General features: G+C 40.6%; 1 protein-coding gene across 1 annotated transcript in view; it reads right to left on the reverse strand.

The window, feature by feature from the left end:
• Window positions 1-14,162, reverse strand: part of ACACA (acetyl-CoA carboxylase alpha) — a 236,136-nt gene that overhangs the window by 113,329 nt on the left and 108,645 nt on the right. The window contains exons 30-32 of the mRNA XM_081805979.1: window positions 4,344-4,367; window positions 1,543-1,686; window positions 682-778 (exon numbers count right to left, since the gene is read on the reverse strand). Of these exons, the coding sequence (XP_081662105.1) occupies window positions 682-778; window positions 1,543-1,686; window positions 4,344-4,367 (265 nt within the window). The remainder of the gene's footprint in view (window positions 1-681; window positions 779-1,542; window positions 1,687-4,343; window positions 4,368-14,162) is intronic.

Below are 14,162 nucleotides of genomic sequence, written 5' to 3' on the forward strand. Positions count from 1 at the left end.
ACTTGACATGAACTTGAAGACCACTGCATCCTCAACTTTTCGCCAATAAAGTGGGAATGAAATCATTTGCCACATTTCTTCACAGAATGTGAAGCAAAATGAGTGAAAGAAGCCATCTGAACATATTCCCACATAATATATTTCCTAACAATTTATCAAACAGTGGAAGTATCAAACCATGGGAAAATAACCTCAGAGGGAAAAAACAGAATCATCTGTTTACTGAGAAATGAAAAGAAGGGATTTAATAAAAGGACAAAGTTTTAAACAAAATGCCTCTTACTTTCTGCTATCTAAAGTCCACAATTCCCTGAATACTACGATAGCAGCATTCTGCAAACTTACAAGCCATTGCTAAGAATTACAGCTACCACGGCTCAAGTCTTTAAAACAACATTCAGAGACTCAGAGGCAGCTGCAATGGGTCTAGCTGAGCCCATGTGCTATTCTCACTACGGAGAGTAGTGAGAATCTGTACGGATACAGATTAATACAGTTTTTTTTTTTAGGTTAGAATTTATATTCCATCTGCCCCCCAAAATACTTTGATGAGGCATATAAAATTAATATAAAGTAGGGTAAAAAGATGAATTCTTCCCTATAATGTTCCAAAGTCAGAAAGATAGCATATACTACAAATCCTGTGTCTAACAAAGCAGTTTCCCAAAGGGCACACTATACCTTGTCTTCATCGTACAGAGACGTGTGACCGGCCTCAGGGAATGTGGGGCTTTGGGGTGGGGAATCGCAGAAGCAGCCCATCACTTCATCAAAGATCCTGAAAAATACCAGGGGAACACCCACCATGAAAACCCAAGAGGCAGAGAACTAACGCTGCCATTGCCAGTCCGGCCCACAAGAAGCATCTATCCTACTCTGTGCGCAATGGTCAACTGAATAGAATCACCAGTGGCTGGAGGTGACATGCAAAATTTCACCAAGTGGCAGAAATTAGGAGGATAGATTGTTTAAACGTTAATAAACCATATATATTTTGTCTTTTAAAAAAAAGAATGATCTTCAGCTTTTTTTTTCCCCCCACGTGTAAGCTATGAGCACCACTGTCATCATCGGTCTTAAAGTAACAGAAAGAGCCTGGGACTAGAGCAGTGACAGACCAATGTAATTACCCCTCCCCCTAGGGTAATGCATCAGTATACATCAAGAGATAGATGCTGAATGCATTTAATCAAAAGATGTATCGTCTCTGGTGGGGCTCACTCTGGTGTTGTGTTTAATTTCTCCTGACATTTCACTCATCACAGAGCAGACAGCTTCTTCTGTTAGCTCCTAAGGAAAAGATGGTTTTTGTTTGTTTCTTTTTTTCTGACCAGGCTCATATAACAAGTAGAGGCTTGCAGAGCCTGAATAAGAGGTAGAAATGGAAGAACAATACCTCTCCAAGGACATATACAGCAAAGGCTGTATCTCCTTAGCTGGCTCATGGCGATTCTTGGGGCCTTTATTTATTTGGCAGAAATCGGAGACCCCAAAAGAGAGATGCCCGTGGCTCCCCTTGCACACAGTTCCACAGTGTCTTACCTGACAAAATCTTCGAAAGTCCGAAAAGAGACCATTCCTCCCATCCGCTGACATGGTGGAGTGAATGAGTTGTCCAACAGCACATCGCTGACACTAGCTACGTGAGTCATGCCATAGTGGTTGAGGTTGGAGGAGAAGGACATTCTAAATGGTAATTCAATCAAGTGCATTAGACAAGGAAAGCAGGAACAGGATTGGGAGAGTAACAATAGAGAAAAGAAACAGGAGAAAACTCTGAAGTAGGGTCAGGTTGCAGAGCAGATTTGGTTTTTTACCCACTGTGGATAAGACTGTCTTGATGGATTCATATGACCCCTTTCATCTGAGCTTATCCCATACCAACTATTTTTAGCACCCCAAAATTTCTCCAAATAAAAATCTAAGGATAGCTAAGAACTACATGGCAGTTTTAATACAATGAAACCATGATATGTCTAATGAATGAATAGCACACAGGGGTTAAAAACCATCCTGCATCTTCCCCTTCCCTAAAACATTCCCTCTTATAAAAGAAGCAAGCCAAGTGGGTTGTAACGAGGCAACACTTAATCTATTAGAATTCCTAAAGAAAAATGCCTTAAGTATTCACAGATAGATATATGCTTGTACAACAACAACAAAGTCATTTGGAATGGTTTAGTAAGTCATTGTAGAAAACATTATTTCTCATACAGAAACAAGTCACAGTCTATAAAAGAAACTTTACTACGGCATTTACTTCTTCCTTTACTGGGCTGATTGGGATAGCAGTTATAAGGAATATAGCTCCTCCCTTTTTGAAAGAGACCTTTTTCAACTCGAAATTGCAAAATTTCCTTTTTTATATTTAAATACTTCTATACCAAAGGAAACATATCTTCAACTGAAAGCCCTTAATAAATCCCAGCAAGATGCAAAGGGGCAGAGCATGGGTCTCAAAGTATGTGTAAGCATGACAAACAGGTGCTAAATGGAGATGCTCAAAGAGAACTGAGTTGTTCAGTCTAAAAACAGAAGGGGTCTGTATATTCCTTAATGCACCTCGGCAGCATGTACTGGTAAGTCATACAGGGAAGTATTTCCAAATGCCCAGTCAGGACAGCCTGTTAGGAAGGACCAAGTAAAGGATGCCTTCAGGACTTGCCTGACCTGCTACCGGCATACTGATCTGAATCAAGTTCAGAGTGAGGCAATGGCACCTGAATTTTGGGGAGCTGCTCAAAAATCTCCTTGAAGTGTACCACCTGCCGAACTGCAGGGGGGAGAGAGGCAGCAATGCGGACTTGAGGTCTGGATACAGACTGTACTCTATTCAAAGTGTAATTATAAAAGGCAATGGAATTTTTCAGGGGATGGGAGTGCTGCTCACACAGACTATAGAGACTGACACTCCAAGTTTTTATACCTTTGGCAAATGACGACTATGAGAAAGGCACTTCATCTTTTGACAGTACTAGAGAACAGAAAGGCAGAGTGGGAGAGGAAACCATTGAAACCATGAATGAAACAAACAAATGAAACACACATCAAGCAAGGCTTACACATGGTGCTCACTAGAAACTGGGATTCGGAGTTATATGAACTCAGAAATGCTACCATCCTCTTTTCTAGGATCACCAAATGTATTTACTAAAGGAGCAAGTTTGTGAGGCATTATATCTTTTCTACCTGCCTGGCTTTAGACAGGAAAGATAAAAGGGTTCCAGATAGCACTTAAAGGGAACTCCCTCTGAATAAGCTAACAGGTTTTGTGGCAAACATGGGGTTAAGTGTCTTTTTCACTCACCTGAACCCCAAGGGAAACAGCCACTATTCAGTTTCCCCCTCCTCTCCTTTGCTCAGGGGCTAGGACATGGCTGTCCTGGCAGGCAGGAATGAACCAAGCCCACTCTCCAAAGGCAGACACAAAGACCAAACCAAAGCACTTCCCTTTTCTCTCCCCGTCCAAATTGGACTCTAAAAGCTATAATCAGTTTTGATTACTTAATATTGAAAGGGAGAGGAACAAAATAAACATAAGCCTATAAATATTTCAATGTATAATTGATCATCTACAAAGAGCTCACCACCCACTTATTACTGCTTTGGCATTTTGTAGATTCAATTCCAAACAGAACGGCTATCCTCTCAAACTTGCATTGTGTTGCCTTGCTTGGCTCAGAAACAGGAGGAACTCAAAATACCAAAATGTGTTATATTGGCCTGGAAACTTCTTCACAGGGCTACACACATCAAAACTTAAACACACTTTTCGAATGTTAATCTCATGAGTCTGAAATAAAATTTGACTCTCACAACATTGTAACACTTTAGAGAAGCAGCTAACAAATTAATAAAGCTAACAAACTGATAAAACATGAGATCAGCTATTCCTGCGTTTACATTCTTCTAAAAGGAGAAGCAAACTTGAGAAACTAAAAATTGAAAAAAATTGTGAACAATTTGCCAGGGTAGGAGTAACCTTAAAGCCTTCTCCCCTGAAAGGCCCAAACTAGGCAGAGAACGTAGTAGAAGAAGATGTTTACAGCAAAGCTGAACATCAGGCAGACAACTCCCCTGTCATATACAGCTAGATGGGAGGGGTGGAAGGGGGGCTTCTCCATACTGAGGATTTTCAAGTGTTGCTTCTGGAACAGTAAAGAAAAGCTGAAGACATGTTTTCCAAGGAAGAATAATTTAGTATGTCTAAAGGGGAGCTCAGGAACCCCTAGCAGAAGACAGCATATTACTTGTCAAATATAGTGTTATTTTTTCCCTGATTTCACTATTCTAAGTTACAAAAGAGGTGCTTTTAATTGGAAAAGAAACTAAACATACGGTACCTGTTTAGCGTGGGGATGTTCCCTCTGTAATTAAACAACCACAGTTAGTTACTGGTAGGTTAGTGAAAGCCATAATAAAAGAATTGTCAGAGCAGATACAGACCGGTCATGAGGAGCTCCAGTCTGGGTGCTCTGGTATTCAAGAGACATAATTAAGTGCTCATTACCCTTTAACCCCCAGGGTGCCTCCAAAGAGGCATGCCTCCTGACCTACCTCACCACAGCAACTGCTGATGGAAAGGGTCAGAATAGATTTACCATGGATTTTTAAAAATAGCTCTATTTTTAAAATAACTCCTCAACCAAAAAAAAAATAACTCAGAGTAGTGATAAAACACAGCCTCATGAGAATTAATTTAAGCTTTATGGATATGGTATATTATCTTAAGCTTCAACATGAAATGTCATTCTTGACACAATTCTTACAGAATCCTCTTTCTTGCTCCTGTTTTACTGAAATTTTTATAAGAAGTCCAGAGAACTTGATTCCACAGCCCCTCCCACCTTAATTGCTTTTCCAGAATATGAGGTGAACTCACAAAGTCTCCTCCAACGAAAAGTAGCCCGGAATCTGGATTCCCAGCTACCTTTTCTAAGCCTCTTTACCCATGCTCCTCCTCCCACAGACCAGGGAGGTGGTGAGAGGTAGTGGTGGTGCTGGAAACGAGTGTACTCCGCCTATGGGAGCTTAAAAAAAAACTGAAAATCATATAGGAAAGTAATGATAAATGATTCAATGACTAGAGTGATATTCTTTCTTAAAATTAAGTAATTTACACTTTTTAAAACTAAACGACCTTAGGGTAATAATGACTTTTTAAGATTATTGCAAGTTCAAAAACTCTAGGCCTGTCATAAATAAAACCGTACCTAAATTTGGCCAGCCCTAGGGTTTCCTGACCAAGAATGTGCCCATATCATGAAAGAAAGATTAGGGTAAGAATGGAAACTGCAAAGCAAGTCTCTTGCATTCTCTTTGGTCTTTGCCACCAAGGCTTTCCCTCCCCCGTCCTTAATTTGACATAAGTCATTTCCTCAACTGAAAAAAAAAAACAAACAAAAAAACCAACCCACAAACCTTACTTTCAATGTTAAAAGGGCAAAGTTATACTTACCACCCACAATTTAGGAGGTCTATAAGGGCATTGATTGGTTGATATCTTAACCTTCTAACATTCTTTTATCAGCATTTAATCATTGTTGGGGTTTTCTGGCACACACAGAACTTAATGGGCAGAACATAGTGGGTGGTGCTGATGATATGTGGGAAGGAGGAGAGAGGGAGGAAAATGATGCACTTTCCATGGCAGTGAAAGGAGCAGAATAGACTGAGCTGGCCATATAAATAAAAAGCTGTGACATATCACTGCACACAAACTGTATACCTCGTGTGATTTGTGAGTAGCAATGCTCTCTGCATCAAACCTGTATCACAGAGCAAATTCATACGGCAGCAAGAGCAACCTCGGAGTGCAAAAACCTGCACCTTTGCAATTTGGATTCTTTGAGCCTCTCGTTCATGGGAATGGGTTTCATTTTATAAGAGTTCCTTAGTCACAATGCACAGTGGCCATCCTCAACAAACAAAAAGTATGCACAGGTTCTAGGGCAGAGGGAGTTGTAGCTAAGCAGAAAACTAACAGTAAATGCTAATGAGAATATAGGAAAGTCTTCCTTTCAAGATACCGAGGATTCTAAAGAAAACACCCGCACAGCCTCCTACCATGAACCTCAGTTCAGAGAGAAGAATCCTACAACCAAAGCAATCTCAGGCTCCATTCATTCAGGTTTCTGGAATTTGGAAACCAGCATAATCTCTCTCAACTGATAACCAATTTCTTAAATGAGTAAAGTGGTGCCACTGTTTCTGTAGCTGCACTATAATCCCTTCTGGAGTCTTCACAGGACGAGGGCCAAGTTTTCAGCAGAGAAGGGCCCAGATTGAATGAAAAGAACATCCCCAACAAAAAGCCGGCACTTCTTCATCAGCAATTGTCAAAGCTCTCCTAGGGAGGCCCCCTGCTGCTGTGTTATAGGAACCTGCACCATCTACACAGCATGGGGTAAGAAGAAAAACTCCCAGCATCTCCAGTGTTTAACAGGATGGCCCCAAATCATTCATGGAAGAAGTAAGTTTAGATGCAGCTTATCCTCTTGGGCACAATAAGAATCTGTGGGGCTGCACAGGAGATGAGCAGGGAAAGAAGGATTAACTCTATCACCAGCTAAATACTTAACCATGTCCACAATGATCATCTGTATATTTTGTTGCCCTAGATAGGGGCTCTTTGCTCAATTTAAGAATATGACCAGTGTGAGGGGCGCCTGGGTGGCTCAGTTGTTAAGCATCTGCCTTCAGCTCAGGTCATGATCCCAGGGTCCTGGGATCGAGCCCCACATCATGCTCCCTGCTCCGCGGGAGGCCTGCTTCTCCTTCTCCCACTCCCCCTGCTTGTGTTCCCTCTCTCGCGCTCTCTCTCTCTGTCAAATAAATAAATAAAATCTTTAAAAAAAAAAAAAAGAATATGACCAGTGTGGGATACTGCACACACTTGTGACACACTAGAAAGCTAGATCCATGGTCTGCATAAAGATGAACAACCAAAGAAGAAACTGTATAGCATCTAATATTCCATTTATAGAGCTTTTAATAAAATCAAATCTACCAACATTTCACTGCATACTCATCATGTAAAAATAGTCAAACTACTCAATCTCTGATAAGGCAGTCAGCTGCATTTTCAAATACATACATGGGATATAAATTCACTTCTCATTAGACATTTGCTGTTTAAACTATTGGAAGCACTTAATGAATCTTTATTCACAGTGTTTTGATAAATACTGGAAGCATTTTCCTCCCAGCAGATTAGCTCCATTTTACAGATGTGATAACTGAGAAAGCAAAGGGAATGTTTTCCAAGGACACTGCTCACTACAGTGTCATAAACCAGATTCTAGACCTAGCATTTTCTCATCTCTGTGCCTGAGGCTAGCATTCCACATCAATACAGACTAAATTTAAAGAAGGACAAGAGAAATCCTTTGCATTCTGAGGTTCTTGGCATTAAGTCACCTCTGATTTTATTGATCTGCCTGCACAGAATGGCTGGAGACCTGCTTCAATATGAATGCAAAGTCAGAGTTGCTGCATGCTAGCTGAACCCTCTTTATTTAAGGAACACTGACTTCTCTGGCAGTCACAAGTTCTCTCAGCCTTTTACCATCCCTTCCAGCTGAATTTCATTTTGCTCGATTCTAGCTGGCCCTACATAAATCTTTTATCATATAAAAATGCTCCTGATTCTTTCGCCGTCTAACTTGGAAAAAAAAAAAAAAAGACCCTATATGAAAATGATGGGGATGCATGCAAACAAGCAGTGGTTACATCAAGCTGTGACTGAAAGCCAGTATAGGGCAAATCTTTTGAAATAAGGCAGCAAAGCAGAATCAGAAGAGGTCGGCTGACTAACCTACTAGCAGTCGCTAACAGCACTACCATAGGAGAAAGAGCAATTTGGCTGGCTGTGACCAGTGGTGGTCTCCTTGTGTGACTATATTTCTGCAGGAGAATCCAAATCAAGAGCTGTAAAACACATGTGAACCATGTATTTCTACTGGCATCTCCCCCACCACGTCCTTGCAGTTCAGATGCCCCAATTCCACTGTAGAGCTTTCGTTTACAATAAAATGATCATTGCTTCATTCATTTGCAGCTCTTTCACAGCCCCTTCTTTGCTCTGCTGGAAGGTTTTGCTCTTTTTGAAACAAGTATGCCAACAGAGCTACAGCATATTACTGTTGCCTGCTGTATAATTAGCTACAAACCCACAGCACAAAACTACAGGGATTTACAGGTGCTCTGGATTCTGCTTTTCCTTCCCCCTGGAATCAGCTAGTCTTCTTTGACAAGAAGGGACCTTGGGCTACCCTAATGATATATTGAGAGTTTTAAACCCGGCTCTCCAATCTTACAAGTCTAGAGTGCCAAAATAACACAGCAGAGACTAGAAGCTGAGCCATGGATACACGAAAGCACTTTGGTAAGCACTTAAACCTGCTGAGAATCTTCTCTTCTGCCAGATGCTTGCATCTTATCAGCAGACTACCCTGAATGAAGCAAGCAAGCACTATAGGATTTTATTTATTTATAGCTCATTCTGGCCTGCTAACTACAACCAAGTGCTCCCACTGCTAAAAAATGCTACAAGTTGGATGACTTTTGAGTGTCTCAGTACGATCCAAAGAACGCTCTAATCTCTGGGTGTCAGAGATTATCAGAATTCTCAAGAATGGCAGCAGGCTGCTCTTTAGTCACATGGAAGGCTTCTGATTTCTAAACTTCCTCAAAACCTTCCTCATAAGAAGAAGGTCCACAGGGCGCCTGGGTGGCTCAGTCGTTAAGCGTCTGCCTTCAGCTCAGGTCATGATCTCAGGGTCCTGGGATCGAGCCCCGCATCGGGCTCCCTGCTTGGCGGGGAGCCTGCTTCTCCCTCTCCCTCTACTGTTCCCCCTGCTTGTGCTCTCTCGCTCTCTCTGTCAAATAAATAAATAAAATCTTTAAAAAAAAAAAAGAAGAAGGTCCACAGGCCACCCATCAACAGCTAAACACTGAAGGTGCCAAGGAGCCTAAACTCAGTCATGACCAAAACATGTGCCATCAGGGGAAAACACAGCCAACCTCTTCTGGATGTGACACATGTGAAACAGAAAGTGCTTGAATTAAAACATTTTAACATAGAAGGCCAAGTTCGTAAGAAGCAAACAGCAGAGAAGATGCAATGCAACTTGACTTAACTGAAGCATGGATTTCCATCTAAGAAATAGGTGGAAATAAACACCAATAGGTCCTCACCCATTATATACGTATAGAAACATACAACAAAATATACTTCTACCTCCCGCATCAATTTTGATGCTTTTTATTTGAATCACAGATTAAAAGTTAAAAAAAAAACAAAACTGTTTACTAATGTGTGTTACTTATGAAAATCATTTGGAGTTTTAAATTTCACACTCCCAGATTATCATAATATGCACAGCCAGAGTTTATGGGATAATATTTTACATATGTTTTATGAATATAGCTATATTTAAAAGATCAAATACATAGACTGACTAAAGAACTTATTTGTTTTCAGATTATTCTGAGTTACTTAAATGTGTTCAAAGCCAAGTGAAATCCTAAATGTCAAATGATTCCACGAGTTGCCAAAAATAAAGACATTCAGAATGATGCTTTAGTTTATTCTCCATCACCAGCACCAGAGAGTGATCAACTAGGGTTTTGGGATGGGGAAAAAAGACGAACACACACACACACACATCCCTGGGGCTCTAAGCCCTGAGCCTCACTGGAGGAAGGAAGAGGAAAAGGCACGCTGAATGATCTAGTCTGAGCTCAAGGATCAATCCATGCAAAATACTGGTTGAATTCACTAAAGAGCTGGGCTGATGAAATCTTAGACAAGAGAAATAAATCCTAAAAGTCTGGATAATAATAAAATGTTCTTTAGTGCAGATCAGCTGTCCTAACTATTCTTACACCAAGAAAATGACTGAAAAAAACTCACTCACTACTTTAAAAACAATTGCTAACTGGTTACAAAGCACGTTTAAAAAAAAAAACCGGGGTGCCTGGGTGGCTCGGTTGTTAAGCGTCTGCCTTCGGCTCAGGTCATGATCCCAGGGTCCAGGGATTGAGCCCCGCATCAGGTTCCCTGCTTAGCGGGAAGCCTGCTTCTCCCTCTCCCACTCCCTCTGCTTGTGTTCCCTCCCTCACTGTCTCTCTGTCAAATAAATAAATAAAATCTTTAAAAAAAAAAAGTATTTGAAAATGTCAAGGAATACAAAGTCCCGTGATGCATTTAAACAAAAATAAAAAAGCACCAAACATGTTGGCCACATACTAACTGCCCAAGTGTGCCCCCAAAAGGGTGTCTTCTCCCTTCTTGGAGCTGCTTCACTCATTTGCAATGGAATTTGCTTGTGTTTTGCCTACTTCTCTAAAAATCAAAACATGTCCCAATGGGATGGGTCTTCAAGTCAAACAGTATCTAAGGCATTTTTCAGAAAAAATACTCTTACTGTCGTCAGTTTGCAGGGAGCTATGTTTCATCCCAACCCACAAGGGCTAAATCATTAGTCAAAAATAAACTGCAGGAATGGAATTCCACCAGGTGACCCCATACACAACAAGAGACTGTAGTCTTGCTTTGATAACACTTAGAAAGATACTCACTTCTAAGGATTTCTGGACAAATTTAGTCTACTTCAAATGAATGCCTAACTAGGAATGTGAAAACCAAGCACCAGGAAAGAAAATGTAAAAAATTGGTTTAAGAATGTATCTGTTTTCGGGGTGCCTGGGTGGCTCAGTTCGTTAAGCGACTGCCTTCGGCTCAGGTCATGATCCTGGAGTCCCTGGATCGAGTCCCGCATCGGGCTCCCTGCTAGGCAGGGAGTCTGCTTCTTTCTCTGACCCTAACCCCTCTCATGTGCTCTCTCTCATTCTCTCTCTCAAATAAATAAATAAAATCTTAAAAAAAAAAAAAGAATGTATCTGTTTTCTCCCCCAAGAATTTTTGGTTTGTTAACCCCAACTGGGAAAAATATTGTAAAATTCTGTTTTGCATTGATAAGTAAAATATGTATATTCATATGCTTGCTCTCTGTTCTCACTGAGTAATTTTTAAAACATGCATAAAATATTGTAGTAGAATACCTATAGTATCAGGTATGGATAATTCCTGTAGCTATTAAGAACAAGAAACATAAGAGGTTTTTGTTTTGTTTTCTTTTTTTAAATCCATCCCAGGGGCACTACCATTAACATAAAATAAAAAGAGGGCTCAGTGTGATTGTCCTAATTAATTTTTGGTCTAGAGTTGAGCTGTCTATGTGGCTATGAAGTGCTTGAAATATGGCTAATCTGTATAGAGAAATGTTATATGTATAAAATACACTAACTTTCAAAGACTGAGTATGAAGAATAAAGTATCTCAATTTTTTACTACATATTTAAATGGTATTTTGGATATGATGGGTTAAAGAAAATGTTGTTAAAGGTAATTTTATGTTTCTTTTTTTAAAGATTTTTTAAATTTGTCTATTTGATAGAGAGAGAGAGAGAGAGAGAGAGAGAGGAAAGACAGCGGGGGGCGGGGAGAGGGAGAAGCAGGCTTCCCGCTGAGCAAGGAGCCCGACCCGGGACTCGATCCCTGGATGCTGAGATCACGACCTGAGCCGAAGGCAGACACTTAACTGACTGACCCAGGCACCCCTTATCCATTTCTTCTTCCCTTTTAAATGGGGCCAACAAAAAACAGAATTTAACATCCATGGCTTTGCATTGTATTTCTATTGGACACTGCTGATCTAGTAGCAATGATCCTTAACTGCAGGTGCTCATCACAATTTTCAAAGAGTGGTCCCCTGGAGTTTGGTTTAAAATAAATTAGAATCTTGGGGCACCTGGGTGGCTCAGTTGGTTGGGCGACTGCCTTCGGCTCAGGTCATGATCCTGAAGTCCCGGGATCGAGTCCCGCATCGGGCTCCCTGCTCGGCAGGGAGTCTGCTTCTCCCTCTGACCCTCCCTCTTCTCACGCTCTATCTCATTCTCTCAAATAAATAAATAAAATCTTAAAAAAAAAAAAAATTAGAATCTTGGTAGTCAGTATTTTAAAAATATTTCCAAAATAATTCTGAGAATCATTAGTCTAGAGGTTAGTGGACATAATTGTGTCCTTGTGCCTTAGGAGATTGGGAGTGGAATAGACACTGATAGATCATCTCCTGTAACTTACTTCTGTAGAATAAAAACCAGTATGCGCATTGCCTGCTTGTTCAAAACAATAATAGGAAAGAACAATAGTACCAGAGGTGGGGAAAAAAGTTGGAACTTGCCTCAAAACTAGTTAAAATTAAGAGACCCTTGGGCACCTGTGTGGCTCAGTTGGTTGAGTGTCCTACATTTGGTTTCGGCTGGGGTCATGATCTCAGGATTGTGGGATCAAGCCCCACGTCAGGCTCTGTGCTAAGCACAGAGTCTGCTTGAGATCCTCTCTCCTTCTGCCCCTCCCCCAGCTTGTGGGCACTCTAAAATAAAAATAAATAAAATCTTTAAAATTAAGAGACCCTAGAATTCTTTTATAAGATGAGTTGGCCTATTATAAAGAATTTGACAGGCCTTTGTCCCTGCTTCCTGGGAGAGAGATTCTAAATTCCTGTAATTTCTCAAAAGAAACAGAAGTATCTTCATTATTCACATGCCTCTTGGATTACACCTCAGTTTATGCTAAGAGATGAGATAACTCAGCTCAGGGTTTCCCACTAGAAAAACCATCCATGTGATTAGAGGGTAGGGGGCTTTGAGCCAGCTAGACCTCTGGGGAAGGGAGAGGGATTAGAGATTGAGTTTAATGTGATCTGTGATTCGATCAATCATGCCACTGTAATGAAAGCCTGATAAAAACTCTGGACACTGAACTTTAATAGAATTTTGTGGTTGGTGAACATACTGATATGCTATGAGGATGAGTACCTGATTCCAAAGGGAAAGAACAGGAAAGCACCCACCCAGACTTTACTCCAAGGGTCTCTTCGTTTGGCTGGTTCTGATCTGTGTCCTTTATGATAAAACTGTGTTCATAAGTATAGTGCTTTCTGATTTCTGTAAGTTGTTCTAGTGGATTATTAAACTGGATGGGGTCATGGGAAACCCCAAATTTGTAGCCAGTTGGTCAGGAGCATAGGTGGCTTGGGAACCCCACTTGTGGCCCGATCTGAAGTAGGGACAGTTTTGTGAAGGATTGAGCCCTTAACTTGTGTTATCTGATCTAACTCAGGTGGTTAGCATCAGAATTGAATTGGCAGCACACCAGTTGGTGTCAGAATGAAGTCATAACTTCAAATTGTAACAAAAACATTTGTAAGAAAATATAAAATCTTAAAAAAACTAAATTCAAGTAGCAAATCTATAATTCAGTGAAAAAGCCATACTCTATAATTGGATATATCATTCGGTGATTAAATCTGATAGCATCTTACATTCCTAAGCTAACAAAAGGACTTTAGATCTAAAAAAGCATTAAAGCAATTTTAACATTTTTCTGGTTTTCACAAGGATTATTTTACCTATCCTCCTTTACTTGTCCTCATCTTCACCTTTATATCTATAGTACTAGTACTACTGTTAATACTACTAACAATAATCTAGCAGTTTACAATTTCATATACATACAACCACGGAAGACTGGAGAGAGAAAACAGGATCACAGTTCTATTCAAGTCTGGTCTTTATCCATAGGGATGTGTATACCTCAGATGCTCGGAGGGACAAGCATCCAAGTTTTGAAGCCATACCAGGAATAACCAAGATTCATATCCTTGAGATGGAAAGGTGAATAAGATTTCTTAACAAACAGTTAAGAAGCATTTCTCTCATTTTCCAGTCGACTTTCCTTCACCAAACTGGACACGTAGCCTCAAATAAAAAGTAGGACAGGGAGAGCAATTCAGAAAGACAAGGGGAGCAATGAGGAGGGAAGGAAATCAGAAGCAGCTCTGCAGCATGACTACAAATCACTGCCCACAGGGAAGAGGTAGTAGAAAGCAGGAAGAAAAGGAGAATGTCCTGAGAATTACAAAGAGCATTAAGTATAGCATGTAGTTCTCTACAATTATTCAAGGAATGCAGGAGAAGAAAGACGACGGAGTGCTGAGCCCATGTGTGCCGTGAGTACTCTGCCGCTCGCTGAAGGACAACCATTCGTTTCTAGAAAATGAGATTCTGAAATCCATGGAGGCAAAAATGTACCA

This window comes from Leptonychotes weddellii, chromosome 15, assembly GCF_054177405.1.
Source record: "Leptonychotes weddellii isolate Sample4059 chromosome 15, ASM5417740v2, whole genome shotgun sequence".
Classification (NCBI taxonomy): Eukaryota; Metazoa; Chordata; class Mammalia; order Carnivora; family Phocidae; genus Leptonychotes; species Leptonychotes weddellii.